Genomic DNA, 16,732 nt, shown 5'->3' on the forward strand with positions numbered 1-16,732 from the left:
AGACATGACTGCAAAATTGCAGGACGTTCCTCCTGGGCAGTCCCTCTACCTCGTCCACTACAGCATAACACAACATTGAAGACCTGTCAGCCAGTCCCTCTACCTCGTCCACTACAACATAACACATGGAAGACCTGTCAGCCAGTCCCTCTACCTCGTCCACTACAACATAACACATGGAAGACCTGTCAGCCAGTCCCTCTACCTCGTCCACTACAACATAACACATGGAAGACCTGTCAGCCAGTCCCTCTACCTCGTCCACTACAACATAACACATGGAAGACCTGTCAGCCAGTCCCTCTACCTCGTCCACTACAGCATAACACAACATGGAAGACCTGTCAGCCAGTCCCTCTACCTCGTCCACTACAGCATAACACAACATGGAAGACCTGTCAGCCAGTCCCTCGATTTCATCCACTACAGCATAACACAACATGGAAGACCTGTCAGCCAGTCCCTCGATTTCATCCACTACAGCATAACACAACATGGAAGACCTGTCAGCCAGTCCCTCTACCTCATCCACTACAGCATAACACAACATGGAAGACCTGTCAGCCAGTCCCTCTACCTCGTCCACTACAGCATAACACAACATGGAAGACCTGTCAGCCAGTCCCTCTACCTCGTCCACTACAGCATAACACAACATGGAAGACCTGTCAGCCAGTCCCTCTACCTCGTCCACTACAGCATAACACAACATGGAAGACCTGTCAGCCAGTCCCTCGATTTCATCCACTACAGCATAACACATGGAAGACCTGTCAGCCAGTCCCTCTACCTCGTCCACTACTGCATAACACAACATGGAAGACCTGCCAGCCAGTCGCTCTACCTCGTCCACTACAGCATAACACAACATGGAAGACCTGCCAGCCAGTCGCTCTACCTCGTCCACTACAGCATAACACATGGAAAGTCTGTCGGCCCGTCTCTCTTCCTCGTCCACTACAGCTAGTCCTCTTTCTAACGAGGTAATGAGATTTAGGGGACATGTGAGTCACGAGGAACTTAGCTCATTCAAACACTGGCTCATTAGGGAAACTAGTAGCTATGAGATAAAGCTGCTGGAGTAAAAAGACGGAACCAAATCAAATCAAAGTCTATTGGTCACATACACATATTTAGCAGATGTTATTATGGGTGTAGCGAAATGCTTGTGTTCCTAGATCCAACAGTGCAGTAGTATTCTAACAGTGCAGTAGTATCTAAAAACAATTCACAATACACAACACATCTAAAAGTAAAAGAATGGAAATATATACCGTGGGGAGAACAAGTATTTGATAACCTGCACAATTGGCAGTGTTTCCTACTTACAAAGCATGTAGAGGTCTGTAATTTTTATCATAGGTACACTTCAACTGTGAGAGATGGAATCTAAAACAAAAATCGAGAAAATCACATTGTATGATTTTTAAGTAATTAATTTGCATTTTATTGCATGACATAAGTATTTGATCACCTACCAACCAGTAAGAATTCCGGCTCTCACAGACCTGTTAGTTTTTCTTTAAGAAGCCCCCCTGTTCTCCACTCAATACCTGTATTAACTGCACATGGGGACAAAGATTGTACTTTTGGAGAAATGTCCTCTGGTATGATGAAACAAAAATAGAACTGTCTGGCCATAATGACCAGCGTTATGTTTGGAGGAAAAAGGGGGAGGCTTGCAAGCCGAAGAACACCATCCCAACTGTGAAGCACGGGGTTGGCAGCATCATGTTGTGGGGGTGCTATGCTGCAGGAGGGACTGGTACACTTCACAAAATAGATTGCATCATGAGGATGGAAACTTATGTGGATAAATTGAAGCAACATCAGTCCTGAAGTTCAAGCTTTGTCGCAAATGGGTCTTCCAAATGGACAATGACCCCAAGCATACTTTGAAAGTTGTGTCAAAACGGCTTAATGACAACAAAGTCAAGGTATTGGAGTGGCCATCACAAAGCCCTGACCTCAATCCTATAGATATTTGTGGGCAGAACTGAAAAAGCATGTGGGAGCAAGGAGGACTACAAACCTGACTCAGTTACACCAGCTCTGTCAGGAGAAATTGTGTGAAGCTTGTGAAAGGCTACCCGAAACGTTTGACCCAAATTAAACAATTTAAAGGCAATGCTACCAAATACTAATTGATTGTTTGTAAAATTCCCCACCCACTGGGAATGTGATGAAAGAAATAAAAGCTGAAATAAATAATTCTCTACTATTATTCTGACATTTCACGTTCTTAAAATAAAGTGGTGATCCGAACTGACCTAAGACAGGGAAGTTTTACTAGGATTAAATGTCAGGAATTGTGAAAAACTGAGTTTAAATGTATTTGTCTAAGGTGTATGAAACGTCTGACTTCAACTATATATAGGGCATCAGCCTCTAAGGTGCAGGATTGCTTAACCGGGTGGAAGCTGGCTAGTGATGGCTATTTAACAGGTCTGGTGGCTTTCAGATTAGAGCTGTTTTCAGTCCTGGAGAGCAGGTAGTTTGCCCCCGGTGATGCGTTTGGCAGACTACACCACCCTATGGAGAGCCCTGCCACTGCGGGTGGTGCAGTTTCCGTACTAGGTGGTGATACAGCCCGACAGGATGCTCTCAATTGTGCATCTCTAAAAGTTTGTGAGGGTTTTAGGGGCCAAGTCAAATGTCTTCAGCCTCCTGAGTTTGAAGAGGCACTGTTGCGCCTTCTTCACCACTCTGTGTGGGTGGACCATTTCAGATCATCAGTGATGTGTACGCCAAGGAACTTAAGGCTTTCAACCTTCTCCACTGCGGTCCCATCGATGTGGATAGGGGGGTGCTCCCTCTGATGTTTCCTGTCCACGATCAGCTCCTTTGTTTTGTTGACGTTGAGTGAGAGGTTATTTATTTTCCTGGCACCAGTCTCCCAGGGCACTCCCCTCTTCCCTGTAAGCTGTCTCGTCATTGTTGGTAATCAGGCCTACTTCTGTTGCGTTTGAGACGTGCCAGGCCATGCAGTCATGGGTGAACAGGGAGTACAAGAGGGGGCTAGGCACGCACCCTTGTGGGGCCCCAGTGTTGAGGATCAGCGAAGTGGAGGTGTTGTTTCCTACCTTCACCACCTGGGGGTCGACCCGTCAGGAAGTCCAGGACCCAGTTGCACAGGGCGGGGTTCAGGCCCAGGGCCCCAAGCTTAATGATGAGCATGGAGGGTAATATGGTGTTGAATGCTGAGCTATAGTCAATGAACAGCATTCTTACATAGGTATTCATTCCTCTTGTCCAGATGGGATAAGGCAGTGTGAAAAACGTTCCACCTTCTCCACTGCTGTCACGTTGATCTGGATAGGGGGTGCTCCCTTTGCTGTTCCCTGAAGTCCATGATCATCTATTTTGTTTTGCTGACATTGAGTGAGACGTTATTTTCCTGACACCACACTCCGAGGGCCCTCACTTCCTCCCTGAAGGCTGTCTCGTCGCTGTTGGCAATCGAGCCTACCACTATTGTGTCGTCTGCAAACCTGAGTTGGAGGTGTGAATGGCCACGCAGTCGTGGGTGAACAGGAGGGGGCTGAGAACGCACCCTTGTGGGGCCCCAGTGTTGAGGATCAGTGCAGTGGAGATGTTGTTTCCTACCCTCACCACCTGGGGGTGGCCCGTCAGGAAGTCCAGGACCCAGTTGCACAAGGTAGGGTCAAGACCCAGGGACTCCAGCTTAATGATGAGTTTGGAAGGTACTATGGTGTTAAATGCTGAGCTCTAGTCGATGAACAGCATTCTCACATAAGTATTCCTCTTGTCCAGATGGGATAGGGCAGTGTGATGGTGATTGTATCGTCTGTTGACCTATTGGGGCGGTAAGAAAATTGAAGTGGGTCAAGGGTGACAGTTAGGGTGGAGGTAATATGATCCTTGACTAGTCTGTCAAAGCACTTCATGATGACAGAAGTGAGAGCTACAGGGAGATAGTCATTTAGTTCAGTTACATTGGCTTTCTTGGGAACAGGAACAATGGTGCCAATCTTAAAGCGTGTGGGGACAGCAGACTGGGATAGGGATTAATTGAATATGTCCGTAGGGTAGGGATGCCGCAGCTTTGCGAGGGTTAACATGCTTAAATGTCTCACTCACGTCAGACACAGAGAAGGAGAGCCCACAGTCCATTGTGTTATCCTCAAAGCGGGCGAAGAAGGAGTTAGGTTTTAATAGTCACAGTGGGTACAACATCCCCTATACCTTTCCTGATGAACTCAGTCACTGTATCCATCAATGTTATTCTTAGAGGCTACCGGAACATATCCCAGTGTGTGTGATGAAAAAAAATATTTAAGCATGGATTCCGATTGGTCAGATCAGCGTTGAATAGACCTTAGCACAGGTACCTCCTGTTTGAGTTTCTGCCTATAGGAAGGGAGGGCAGGAGAGGGCCTTGTAGGCATTTTCTAAAAGTTGAGTAGCAGTGGTCCAATGTTTTACCAGAGTGAGTACTACAGTCAAGATGTTGGTAGACCTTCGGTAGCATTTTCCTCAAATTTGCTTTGTTAAAATCCCCAGCTATAACAAATGCATCCTCAGGATATGTGGTTGCCAGTTTACATAAAATCCAGTGTAGTGTGGCCGTCGTGGTATTGGCTTGAGGGGGAATATACACGGCTGTGACTATAACCGAAGAGAATTCTCTTGGGAGGTAATACGGTCAGCATTTGAATGTAAGGTATTATAGGGCGGGTGAACAGAAGGACTTGAACAGAAGGACTTTTCTGTACGTTATCACAATCATACCATGAGTAGTTAATCATGAAACATACACCCCTCCTTTCTTCTTCCCGGAGAGTTATTTATTCCTGTCTGCGCGATGTACTGAGAACCCAGATGGCTGTATGGACAGGGACAGTACATCCCGAGAGAGCCATGTTCCCGTCTAACCGAGTATGCCACAATCCCTGATGTCTCTCTGAAAAGAGATCCTCGCCCTGAGCTCATCCACTTTATTATCCAGAGACTCAACACCAGCGAGTAATATACTTGAAAGCGGTGGATGGTGTGCATGCCTCTCGAGTCGGACTAGAAGTCCACTCTGAATACATCTTCCCCGCCAGCGGTGTTTCAGAGCAGCCTCTGGAACAATTTCAATTGCCCTGCGGGGTACGAACAAAGGATCCAACTCAGGAAAGTCGCACTCCTGGTCGTAATGCTGGTGAGTTACCGCTGCTATGATATCCAAAAGTTATTTCTGGCTGTATGTAATAACACAAAACAAATTCTGGGCTAATAATGTAAGAAATGACACAAAAAAATAAAATAGCTCCTAAGCAAAGTTGCTTAGGAGCTAGAAGCAGAGCTGCCATATCTGTCAGCGCCATCTGCAAATCACAGGACATCACTGCTGTGATTGGGAGAGAGGGCTGGAATAGAGAAGTGGAGTGGAGGGAGCAGCAGATGATTCTTTCATTGAGTCTGTCTCAATGAAAGAGTTGACTGTGTAACACAGTTGGCCTGTTAGCTCAGAGGTTGAGAGAAATTAAGTGTGTGTGGGGGGAGCAGATGCAGTGTGTGTGCTTGCATGCATGAGCAAAAGTTGACACAGCTGGGATACGCTCACACTAATTTTTATGTTGTAAACGGTAGCCCAGCAGGACAATCTCCTTTACTCAGGGGAAAACTATTCTCATCTTTGACAATGACATTTGATAGTACTCTGTGAATTTCAAGACAAAATTATATGTGGTAAATTCTATTAGATTCTACTAACCCTGAAGAAGTTGTCTTCACATTTGAGAGATCATTGTTACTAAGGAGAAATGTTCTGCAGTATGCGATTAAAATGCCTCTAGACTGTACTTTGTCTCCTTCACCGTGGCATTCAACAACATACTCCCTGAGAGACAGAGCCTGATAGACAGGGAGTGTGTTGGTGTAGTCTTAACAGCCTAATCTGTTTGTACATATGGGACATATTTAGTACTCTTCAGGGTTTGAGAGAGTGTTGCCTTAAATAGGATATGGACTTAACTTTCTACACTGGGGCTAACACACGTCTGTTACCATGTGATCTTTGTTCTTCCATCGCCTCTGGTTTCACCAACAAACTCTTGTTGTGAGGACATTGACATGCAGCATCAGGCCCCGCAGCGAGGCTGCAGCAAGAGACCCTGGTTATGTCCCAAATGGCACCATATTACCTATAAATGGCACTACTTTTAACCAGAGCACTATGGGCCGTGGTGAAAAGTAGTGCGCTACATAGGGAATAGGGTGCCATCTGTGACAGATACCATGTGACTGACACCTGGGACACTTTCCCAATACGTTTTTCTTTGATTCCTCATGTCCTCTTTCCTCGCCTCCTTCTCAAAAGGCAATGGAGGACAAGGTCAGAGGGGAGGGAGCCTAGAACATCTCCTCCAATGCGATTTGAGAAGGAGGCGAGTAGAGATGATGCAAGGAATCGAGGATAGATGCATTGGTAACGAGCCCCTGGGCTTTCGGCTGCTTCATGTTCTCTTTAGGAGGACAGATTGGCACTCAGAGGCCTGCACAGCAAATTCCCCCACTGCAGAACAAAAGACAGAGTTAAACCCATCACCCTGGCCATAGAGAGATGTGATTCCCCCCATTCACTAACATTATTCATTCAGCCGCCATCCCCACTCCCCATCCCTACATTCAATTAAGACAAATAAGAATCAGTGAGGGAGTGAGGGAGACACTGGGGCTTTGGGAAGAACAATTCCACAAGACCCATCACCCTGGCAATAGAGAGATGGGATTCCCCCCATTCACTACCATTATTCATTCAGCCCCAATCCCCAGTCCCCGACTCCCCATCCCAACATTCAATTAAGACAAATAAGGAATCAGTAAGGGAGTGAGGGAGACACTGGGGCTTTGGGAAGAACAATTCCACAGGGTCGGACCTCTGCGTGTTGGCGCAAAGTAGCCCCACGTTAAGAGTTTCAATAGATCAAATCTCTAATTGAGGCCAATATATCGAATGAAATGTTATTTGTCATATGCGCCGAATACAACAAGTGCAGACCTTGAGGTGAAATGCTTACTTACAAGCCCTTAACCAACAATGCACTAACAATAAAATGACATACAAATAATGTTTTGGCCCATGGTGTTGCAGAATATTCTTTATTTTTGTGACTTGAGATTTCAGAGAAGTAAAAAATCTTTTCTGTCCTAAAAATCTGATTTTAGAGGAGACTCAAGATTTGAACATTTAAACAGTGCAGAATTCAAAGCGATTAAGATGTGCAGTGATCCCACGTCCCCTGACATTATTGTTTTTCTGAAACAAAGGAAGGGAAGAATGCATTCCATCTAAAATGGCAAGAACACACCGTGGGCCAAACGTTATCAAGACAAAGGAGATGATAGTGGATCATAGCAAAAGGAGGACCGAGCACGCCACCATTCTCATCGACGGGACTGTAGTGGAGCAGGTTGAGAGCTTCAAGTTCCTTGGTGTCCACATCACCAACAAACTAACATGGTCCAAGCACATCAAGACAGTCGTGAAGAGGGCACGACAGAGCCTATTCCCCCCCCAGGAGACTGAAAAGATTTGGCATGGGTCCTCAGATTCTCAAAAGGATCTACAGCTGCACCATCGAGAGCCTCCTGACGGGTTGCATCACTGCCTGGTATGGCAACTGCTCGGCATACGACCGCAAGGCACTACAGAGGGTAGTGAATACGGCCCAGTACATCACCGGGGCCAAGCTTCCTGCCATCCAGGACCTCGTTAACCAGGTGGTGTCAGAGGAGGTTCATAAATATTGTCAAATACTCCAGCTACCCGAGTCATAGACTGTTCTCTCTGCTACCGCACGGCAAGCGGTACCAAAGCACCAAGTCTGGGTCTAAGAGGATTCTAGTGCTGTTCTGCCTGCGGCTATGGAATCCTGACCTGTTCACCGGACGTGCTACCTGTCCCAGGCCTGCTGTTTTCAACTCTCTAGAGACAGCAGGAGTGGTAGAGATACTCTTAATGATCGGCTATGAAAAGCCAACTGACATTTACTCCTGAGGTGCTGACTTGCTGCACCCTCGACAACTACTGTGATTATTATTATTTGACCATGCTGGTCATTTATGAACATTTGGGCCTGATCTGTTATAATCTCCACCCGGCACAGCCAGAAGAGGACTGGCCACCCCTCATAGCCTGGTTCCTCTCTAGGTTTGGGCCTTTCTAGGGAGTTTTTCCTAGCCACCATGCTTCTACACCTGCATTGCTTGCTGTTTGGGGTTTTAGGCTGGGTTTCTGTACAACACTTTGAGATATCAGCTGATGTACGAAGGGCTATATAAATAAATGTGATTTGCTTCTAAACAGCTTCGACCCCCAAGCCATAAAACTCCTGAACATCTAATCAAATAGCTACCCAGACTATTTGCATTTCCCCCCCACCTACTCTGCTGCTACTCTCTGTTAATATCTATGCATAGCCCCTTTAATAACTCTAAGTACATGGACATAATTATCTCATTTACCTCGACACCGGTGCCCCCCGCACATTGACACATTGATTCTGTACCGGTACCCCCTGTATATAGCCCCGCTATTGTTATTTACTGCTGCTCTTTAATTATTTGTTATTCTTATCCCTTACTTTGTTAGGGATTTTCTTAACTGCATTCTTGGTTAAATTAAGGGTTTTTAAACGACGTTGGAGGCGGCTTATGGTCAAAAAATGTACGTTCAATTATCTGGCAACAACTCATTTGGACATTCCTGTAGTCAGCATGCCAATTTCATGCTCCCTTAAAACTTGAGACATCTGTGGCATTGTGTTGTGACAAAACTGCACTTTTTAAAGTAGCCTTTAATTGTCCCCAGCACAAGGTGCACCTGTGTAATGATCATGCTGTTTAATCAGCTTCTTGATATACCACACCTGTCAGGTGGATGGATTATCTTGGCAAAGAACAAATGCTCATAACAGGGATGTAAAGATTTGTGCACAACATTTTAGAGAAATAAGCTTTTTTTGCGTATGGAACATTTCTGGGATATTTTATTTCAGCTCATGAAAAATGGGACCAACACTTCACATGTTGCGTTTATATTTTTGTTCAGTATACATTTTTAAGATACAGCCAATTTTGACTTTTCAGCTTGGCCACATAGCAAAAATCCATGGAAATGTATGACTCACTGTGTCTCCAATCTTGAGGTCGGCACACTTCCTGAGGCCTGGGAGAGGTTGTCCGTCCTGACAGGTGGCAGTGAAGGACAGACTGAGGTCTTCAGGTTGATCCCACACGGTCAGCTCCACCTTGGACCGGATGCTCTGGAGGACACAGACACAGAGAGAGGCTTGAATAAACTCACAAAAGCATATGCCTTGAACACAAAAACACAGACCCTTATGAATAAGTACTTTTGACCTTTACATCAAAGTAGTAAATGTTTGATTTATTTGAAAACAAGACAGATGGTTCACTGGTCAACTATCCAAACACAAGTCTGATCAAAGACTAATCAATAGATCACATGAGAGTTAAAGTATCTCTGTATATTAGAGTTGGCACAAAGGTTCCCTGGTGGTTTCTATACTATCTGAATGTTACTTTTAGGGTTGCAAAAGGTCAGAAACCTTCCGGTACATTTCTGGAATTTCAGGAAATGTTCCATAGGAAGTTAAGCCTGGGAATTTTGGAAATGTTGCTTAAATTCATCAAAAAAGTTGGCTTATAACAGTGAACCTTTTTTTGTGGGATACACACAAGGCAATTCTAGGTCTTGTGGCATATTATGGTTAAAATATCCCCAATTCAATAGAATTGCAACCCTCTGCATCCACAGTGCATTCTTCCATCACATGTACAGTGCATTCTTCCATCACATGCACAGTGCATTCTTCCATCACATGCACAGTGCATTCTTCCATCACATGCACAGTGCATTCTTCCATCACATGCACAGTGCATTCTTCCATCACATGCACAGTGCATTCTTCCATCACATGCACAGTGCATTCTTCCATCACATGCACAGTGCATTCTTCCATCACATGCACAGTGCATTCTTCCATCACATGCACAGTGCATTCTTCCATCACATACACAGTGCATTCTTCCATCACATGCACAGTTCATTCTTCCATCACATGCACAGTGCATTCTTCCATCATATGCACAGTGCATTCTTCCATCACATGTACAGTGCATTCTTCCATCACATGTACAGCTGCTTCTCAAGATCTTGCACACTACTGAGATACTATTGATCCCACACTACTACACTGTCTGAGCCAGGGACTACATGCTTTCTGGTAAGTTTTGATTACAATACTGGATGGGGTGAATATATTTTATATGATATACATTATTTTTTGTTAACTAGTAAATAGTAGTCTACAGCAAAGTGTGTTTAAATAATTTCTAATTTGTTAACAACTTCTGCTAGTTAGTTGTTGCTACCATGTGGGTTTTAGCTTGCTTGAGCCTGCTAACTGAGGAGTGTTAATTCACCTGTTTCCATACATTTCATTTTTTTTAAAACAAGTATCTTACAAATGAGTTTAATCTAACTGCTTAAATATTTATCTGTACATGGAATTGTATTTTTTAATCTTTACAGGAAAATGCCACGAGTACTATCTGATGTGAGGAAGACGTTTCACTCCAGCTAATGTAGAAAGAAAAGCTGTGTACATTTGCAAATACTGTGCCAAATCATATGTGAAGGATGCAATAAAGATGCAGAATCATCTGGCCAAGCGCATAAAGATCTCTCAGTGCTCACAACAAGCAACCTCTGACAAAAAACTTCTATTCGAGGTGAAAATTATGAATCAGACACCTTATCGATATTAACAGCTCATGGTCCTGGAATCAGAAGTTTTTTTTGACTCAATGGAGGAACGTAGTCAGAGAAATGCTGATGAATATCTTGCTCAAGCTCTGTATGCAGCTGATTCACCTCTGATCCTCACATGCTGTGTATTGGAAGAGATTCCTGAATGTTCTTCACCCAGCATACACCCCTCCAACCAGACATGCTTTATCTACTCATTTGCTGGATGCAGAGTTCAACAGAGTTCAAGTGAAGGTCAAGCAAATCATAGAGAAAACAGTCTCTGATGGGTGGTCGAATGTTTGTGGGCAAGGAATAATTAACTACATCATCTCCATCCCTCAACCAGTATTCTACAAGACCACAGACACAAGGGACAACAGACACACTGGTCTCACATTGCAGATGAGCTGAAGGCAGTCATCAATGACCTTGGACCACAGCAGGTATTTGCATTGGTGACAGAAAATGCTGTGAACATGAAGGCTGCTTGGTCCTAGGAGTCCTACCCCCACATTACACCTATTGGCTGTGCTGGTCGTGCATTGAATCTGCTCCTCAAGGACATCATGGCACTGGAAACAATGGATATACTCTACAAGAGAGCTAAGGAAATGGTTAGGTATGTGAAGGGTCATCAAGTTATAGCAGCAATCTACCTCACCAAGCAAAGTGAGAAGAATACGAGCACCACATTGAAGCTGCCCAGCAACACCCATTGGGGGTGGTGTTGTCATCATGTTTGACAGTCTCTTGGAGGAGACGGAGTCTCTCCAAGAAATGGCCATATCACAGCCTGCTGATATGGACAGCCCCATCAAGAGGATCTTCCTGGATGATGTATTTTGGGAGAGAGTGGTAAGCAGCCTGAAACTCCTGAAACCTACAGCAGTAACCATTGCACGGATTGAGGGAGACAATGCCATCCTGTCTGATGTTCATACTCTGCGCGCAGATGTAAGTGAAGAAATCTGTATTGCCCTGCCCACTTCACTGTTGCTCCAATCAGAGGAAACTGCAGTTCTGAAATACATCAAAAAGCGTGAAGAGATGTTCAGGCTTCTGCCTGAAGCCCATATATGACGCAGCGTACATGTTTGACCCCAATTATGCTGGCAAGAGCATCCTGTCTGATGCAGAGATCAACCAGGCCAATGGTGTCATCACTACCGTGTCTTACCACCTTGGCCTGGATGAGGGCAAGGTTCTTGGCAGTCTGGCGAAGTACACTTCCAAGCATGGGCTTTGGGTTGGAGATGAGATTTGTTGGCCCGACTGCCATATTGCCACCTGGTGGAAGGGACTTTGTGGATCTGAGGCTCTTTCCCCTGTTGCCTCCATCATCCAAATCCCACCAACATCAGCCGCCTCAGAGCGCAACTCGTCCTTGTTTGGGAACACACACACACACACACACACACACACCAAAGTACGCAATAGGCTGACCAACAAGGGTTGAAAAATTGGTAGCTGTCTGGGCAAATTTGAGGCTTTTTGAGCCTGACAACAAGCCATCCCCAACAAGGTTGGAAAGTGACAGTGAAGATGAGGCCTCAGAGTCTGATGTTCAAGAAGTGGACATTGAGCAGGTCCAGGGAGAAGACATGGAAGTCTGAGAGGAAGACAACCAAAGCCTTCATTTCTAGACTATCATTTTACAGATGCATGTTGAAAACATTTTTGGGAGATGCGATGGATCATTGGGGATCATTCAATATTCCCTTTCTTTGTTGTTCAGTGAAATCATCCCATGTGAAGAGTCAACTCATTCAATTAAAGTTCAATTCGTAACTAAATTGTTTTTTTTTATTTCTATTGAAAGGATTTAATCATTTGCAATTATGTCTACTTGATAAGGTAAAAGGTTTATGCCTCTGTCTTCATATTCATCTTCATACAACTCTCCTTCCGTGGCCTCCAATTGCTCTTAAATACAAGTAAAACGAAATGCATGCTCTTCAACCGATCGCTGCCTGCACCAGCCAGCCTGTCCAACATCACTACTCTGGACGGTTCTGACTTAGAATATGTGGACAACTACAAATACCTAGGTGTCTGGTTAGACTGTAAACTCTCCTTCCAGACTCACATCAAACATCTCCAATCCAAAGTTAAATCTATAAATGGCTTCCTATTTCACAACAAAACATCCTTCACTCATGCTGCCAAACATACCATCGTAAAACTGACCATCCTACCAATCCTCGACTTTGGCGATGTCATTTACAAAATAGCCTCAAATACCCTACTCAATAAATTGGATGCAGTCTATCACAGTACCATCCATTTTGTCACCAAAGACCCATATACCACTGCGACCTGTACGCTGTCGTTGGATGCCCCTCGCTTCATACTCGTCGTCAAACCCACTGGCTCCAGGTCATCTACAAGACCCTGCTAGGTAAAGTCCCCCCTTATCTCAGCTCGCTGGTCACCATAGCAGCACCCACCTGTAGCACGCGCTCCAGCAGGCATATCTCACTGGTCACCCCCAAAACCAATTCTTCCTTTGGCCGCCTCTCCTTCCAGTTCTCTCCTGCCAATGACTGGAATGAACTACCAAAATCTCTGAAACTGGAAACACTTATCTCCCTCACTAGCTTTAAGCACCAGCTGTCAGAGCAGCTCACAGATTACTGCACCTGTACATAGCCCATCTATAATTTAGCCCAAACAACTACCTCTCCCCATACTGTATTTATTTTGCTCCTTTACACCCCATTATTTCTATCTCTACCTTGCACATTCTTCCACTGCAAATCTACCATTCCAGTGTTTTACTTGCTATATTGTACTTACTTCGCCATGGCCTTTTTGTTGTTGCCTTTACCTCCCTTATCTCACCTCATTTGCTCACATTGTATATAGATTTTTCTACTGTATTATTGACTGTATGTTTGTTTTACTCCATGTGTAACTCTGTGTTGTTGTATGTGTCGAACTGCTTTGCTTTATCTTGGCCAGGGCGCAATTGTAAATGATAACTTGATCTCAACTTGCCTACCTGGTTAAATAAAGGTGATATAAATAAATAAATATGATATGGTAAATATATCCAATGCAAAAAAACATCTACATTTAAATGGTATTAATATTAATTCCCATATATTCCCACGGAAAGTTTCCACCTCTGAATATTCCCCAAAATGTGCAACCCTGGTTACATTTTTCCAGTACCCCTGGCACTGGATCCACTCAGAAACACCACCACTCAGCATTTTATAATGAAACCAGTAAGAGCCTGTAATCCAATCTGTTTCTGTTAGCAGTTGGGATGGAAAAGAGAGCAACATGGAGAATAGGAGAGAATAAAATGCCTTGGTTAAGCAAGGTTTATAATGGTTTATTCTGTCTTTTATGATCCTACCCCACAGCGGATCGGTTGGCATGGATACGGAGTGTGTGTACAATAGCGTGGCTTTTCCGCTACGTGCCAGCAGTGTCTGTATTTTACGAGAGTATGTGTTCTCTCCAACGCATCACAGCTACAAAACTGTGACAGGAGGGTTATCAGAACCATGCCAGGCTGGCATATACCCATGACTGATTGAACCATGCCAGGCTGGCATATACCCATGACTGATTGAACCATGCCAGGCTGGCATATACACATGACTGATTTAACCATGCCTGACTGACAGACAGATACCCATGACTGATTGAACCATGCCTGACTGACAGACAGATACCCATGACTGATTGAACCATGCCTGACTGACAGACAGATACCCATGATTGATTGAACTACGCCTGACTGACAGACAGATACCCATGATTGATCTCTGCCTTGCTTTGGCCTGTATTGGGAAAAGAACACAATGAACTGAGAATGACTTTTTCTTCTCTCATAACAAAATGTGTTGAAATCGCTAAATTGCTTATGCGTTGAAACTGCACCACCCTCAATAAAGACCGTGCTACGAAGCCAATGTTGTGGTATCTTGACAAGTGAATAGATGTACAGAATATAGGCAACACTTTGCTCGCTGGTGGTCATCCATATTTTACAGTCTCAACACTTTGTTTGCCATAATTACCAGTTCTAGAATCAACTCTTGTGTACTTAACTATGCAAAAACAATCACAGGAAGTAAAATGCTTGACTGACAAAAATGACACGGCTTGATTGGAATTGTTTTTAAGGAAAACTTGACTAAAACAAGAAAAAAAATACTCAAAATACACAGAGAAAGACATTATTTCATCCCTTAAATGTTGTTTCCTCTCAACTAGTACAAAAGAGTGAATTATTTACAGTAACTGCCTTCCTGCAGCGCATTAAAGACACAATCTGCCATTTCAACAGCCTGAACGCCACTTTGTTTGGTAAGCTGAGAAATGGGGCTGGGGCAATGTAGCCTAACCACTCACATCAGACTGGCTTTAAGATCCCTTCTATGGCCAAACAGGAACCACAGTGGCAAAGTAGATATACGGTGACCTAGAGTCCGGTTTTAGTCAACAGACCACAGCACAATAATACAAGACGGAAGGAGGACGGATGATTTGAGAATGGATTAGGAGAGGGTCTGCTATGACAATCATAAACATTAACGTCAAATTATAATTCAAGATAATTAGAGGCCCCGGCTTAACTTTGGTATAATGAAGATGATAGATTTAGCATGACCCATCAATTAGTCTGGTGGGGATTTAAATCTCTGGTCTTATATTTTCCATAAATGTGGTGTTTCTTGTTCCATATAACCAAGGGAAAATGAAATTACAATTCTAAACAAGGACAAGATGCAAATCTCCTAGCACACCAGTCTGTTGCCGTTTTTCCAGCATAGCAGTGACCTCAATTAGAACCATCTCAGCAATGTTCCCAGGACAAATATTTATCAACCTTATGAAAAACTAAACCTGCTGCACAATGAGTTTCTCTTCTGTCCCTCAAATTGACTCCTTGGATTAAAATACACAAGAATTAAAAAATACACAAGAATGTGGATGCCTTTCAGTCCTTCTAGAAACATTTTCAGCCCCTTCCAGAATCCTTCCTTCAAAGTACTGGAATGCTGGAATCTATTTCCTGTTTGTACTTCCGGCGCCGACAGAGATGGCCGCCTCGCTTCGCGTTCCTAGGAAACTATGCAGTTTTTTGTTTTTTTACATGTTATTTCTTACACTAGTACCCCAGGTCATCTTAGGTTTCTTTACATACAGCCGAGAAGAACTACTGAATATAAGATCAGCGTCAACTCACCATCAGTACGACCAAGAATATGTTTTTCGCGATGCGGATCCTGTGTTCTGCCTTACAACCAGTGTAACCGAGTGGATCACATGCAGCGACCCAAAAAAAACGACTCAGAAAAAGAGGGAAACGAAGCGGTCTTCTGGTCAGACTCCGGAGACGGGCACATCGTGCACCACTCCCTAGCATTCTTCTTGCCAATGTCCAGTCTCTTGACAACAAGGTTGATGAAATCCGAGCAAGGGTAGCATTCCAGAGGGACATCAGAGACTGTAACGTTCTTTGCTTCACGGAAACATGGCTAACTGGAGAGACGCAATCCGAAACGGTGCAGCCAGCGGGTTTCTCCACGCATCGCGCCGACAGAAACAAACATCTTTCTGGTAAGAAGACGGGCGGGGGCGTATGTCTTATGGCCAGCGTGACATGGTGTGATGAAAGAAACATACAGGAACTCAAATCCTTCTGTTCACCTGATTTAGAATTCCTCACAATCAAATGTATTGCATTATCTACCAAGAGCATTATCTACCAAGAGAATTCTCTTCGATTATAATCACAGCCGTATATATCCCCCCCAAGCAGACACATCGATGGCTCTGAACGAACTTTATTTAACTCTCTGCAAACTGGAAACGATTTATCCGGAGGCTGCATTCATTGTAGCTGGGGATTTTAACAAGGCTAATCTGAAAACAAGACTCCCTAAATTTTATCAGCATATCGATTGCGCAACCAGGGGTGGAAAG

At 44.2% G+C, this 16,732-nt stretch overlaps 1 protein-coding gene across 2 annotated transcripts in view; it reads right to left on the reverse strand.

The window, feature by feature from the left end:
- LOC112225600 (integrin beta-5) overlaps positions 1-16,732 on the reverse strand; it is a 93,548-nt gene that overhangs the window by 65,969 nt on the left and 10,847 nt on the right. For both annotated transcript variants that reach the window (XM_024389692.2, XM_024389693.2), the window contains exon 9: positions 9,141-9,275. In XM_024389692.2, coding sequence (XP_024245460.1) covers positions 9,141-9,275 — 135 coding nt within the window. The remainder of the gene's footprint in view (positions 1-9,140; positions 9,276-16,732) is intronic.

The sequence above is a fragment of the Oncorhynchus tshawytscha genome, linkage group LG26 (assembly GCF_018296145.1).
Source record: "Oncorhynchus tshawytscha isolate Ot180627B linkage group LG26, Otsh_v2.0, whole genome shotgun sequence".
Lineage (NCBI taxonomy): Eukaryota > Metazoa > Chordata > Actinopteri > Salmoniformes > Salmonidae > Oncorhynchus > Oncorhynchus tshawytscha.